Source organism: Cynoglossus semilaevis, chromosome W (assembly GCF_000523025.1).
Source record: "Cynoglossus semilaevis isolate Cse_v1.0 chromosome W, Cse_v1.0, whole genome shotgun sequence".
Classification (NCBI taxonomy): domain Eukaryota; kingdom Metazoa; phylum Chordata; class Actinopteri; order Pleuronectiformes; family Cynoglossidae; genus Cynoglossus; species Cynoglossus semilaevis.
The window spans coordinates 11,319,473-11,321,406 of record NC_024327.1 but is presented as its reverse complement, the minus strand read 5'-3'; the positions used below and the strand labels follow the sequence as shown (position 1 = coordinate 11,321,406).

At 45.8% G+C, this 1,934-nt stretch overlaps 1 protein-coding gene across 1 annotated transcript in view; it reads right to left on the bottom strand.

The window, feature by feature from the left end:
• Positions 1–485: 485 nt before the first annotated feature.
• The window catches only part of LOC112486378 (GDNF family receptor alpha-2-like), a 2,733-nt gene continuing 1,284 nt past the window's right edge, over positions 486–1,934 (bottom strand). Inside the window, exon 2 of the mRNA XM_025052820.1 lies at positions 486–1,363. Coding sequence (XP_024908588.1) covers positions 1,011–1,363 — 353 coding nt within the window. The 3' untranslated portion in view covers positions 486–1,010. The remainder of the gene's footprint in view (positions 1,364–1,934) is intronic.

The following is a 1,934-nucleotide window of genomic DNA, read 5'->3' as shown; positions in this document are numbered from 1 at the left end:
TCTGGGGTTGGAGGGGAAGAGGCTGGGTAGTGCTGGCCGATGTGGTTGTTTACGTAGCCTCGCATCCAAGCCCGACCGGCATCCCCGCTTCTGCTTCCTCTCTCTCCGCCGCCTTTTCCGCCTGCTGGGCGGGCTGACCATCCACGGAGAGCCCGGTGGTCTCGCTATGTCCTCCGGTATGTTGTGTGTTCTCTGGTAATCGCCAGTAACACAGAGATTGTGTCTGAAACCCAGGTCGATTAGGTTCTGGCGACTGTATTGGGTGACGGCGTCACATAAATAAAAAAATTCACTCAAAAAAGGTACTATATACAGTAAAAACAAACACCAAGTTAGAGAGCTACGAGCCGCTGCACCCGTGCGCGCCGCCATCTTGAAACATCAAAATATGGAACACTTTAGGTGAAAACCAATAAGTCTACCAGAACAGGTCTACCTAATGTAATCCCATTATTGCTCCATTACCTCCAAGAGGCTGGGGAAAGGTAAAGCATATCTTTTTCATTAGGGGGCATGGGGGTATCACTTAAAGAGGGCACTTGGGAATAAGTCATCACCGGTGGGCGTATGTATTCCATGGCTTTGGCCTGAATAAACACTGGTTCTTGGAATGCTGAGGTTGGTGTAGAATAGGTTTTATATTGTTGGAGATTTCATATGGATTTAGTGATATAGTGTGATGTACGTGTGTTGAGAATAGTTATTGCATCATTAACCTGCAGACTGTTGTCTTTGTCACGGTGTAGGCTTGTGCAGAGCTTTGCAGTTCAGTTATAAAACCATGAAAGTGACGTGAGCTGATTTCACACAAAGACAGAAGTGACAGTAAAGACCTTGATTGTTCGTAACAAGCTGTCTGATGAAAAGACGAATAGAAAAAACCTTGATAATTCCTCCTGAATATGTTTTCAGTTATAAAAAAGAGACATTTCTTAACGGGGTGTTGTATTTTGCAATTTTCAACCATTATGCTTCATAGAATTTGTCCGACATGAACAAATTAAAGCTATCTACCTCCTACCTTCGTTGAGTCCCATGTGGATAGTCCAGTAGTTCTGCAGACACTGCAGCTCCTTCTTCATGCCTCTTTTGCAGCGGCAGTCGTACAGAGGACTACCTAGCAGCACCTCCAGGGCAGCCTGACACTCTCTGTTGTTATCCAGCATGGCTTCCTTCTCCTTGCCCACAAGGCACTGCCTCATCACCCGGTACCGAGAGCTGCAGTGAGGGTTCTGGTTGCACATGTCACTGGCCTGGATGCAATCCACCCATTCCGACTGAGCTCCAGGCCCAGACCCGACAGCATTGGGGCTCAAGGACAGAGACAAGGATGAGGGGCCTTCCCATGAACCTGCTGCCTCATCTGTTTTAAGAATAGGGAACAAGAAATGGAAGTTATAAAGGAGCTGAAGGGGTTAGAAATTTTTTTTTCTTCCAGCATGAATCTGTGTATGAACATTGTAGTTAGGGAACTTTTCTTGATGTTAAGCTCTTAAAGGAGGCTGCCTCTTAAGAGGGACTTATAATTAGTTTGGCTGGTCCCATTCTGTTGTTATGACTTCACTCGTCAACATGTTCTCCTGGGGGTCTTGTTTTCTCCTGTCTGCTTGATTACGTAGTCACTGACCTGTAAAAGAAAAAACTGTAGCCCCCCACTTTTGTGCAATGTGGCGTAGTTCTCAGAATGGAATGGGAGGAAAACAACTAATTATCTTATTAAATGAACAGCTCAGTGTAGGGCTTCGTTTGAGATCATATCAGGCTCTCCAGAAATGGGTTTATACTGAGCAAACGGCTGATAACAGATGTTCCAGTTTGACAGAAGTCAGAATTTACTCTCGGGGTCAGAGGAGTTCAGCCGAAATGACAAGAGAGACCCCTTGTGGAGATGTTGAAAATTATCACCAGAAGAGGAAAGGTGGTACGGGGAGCGG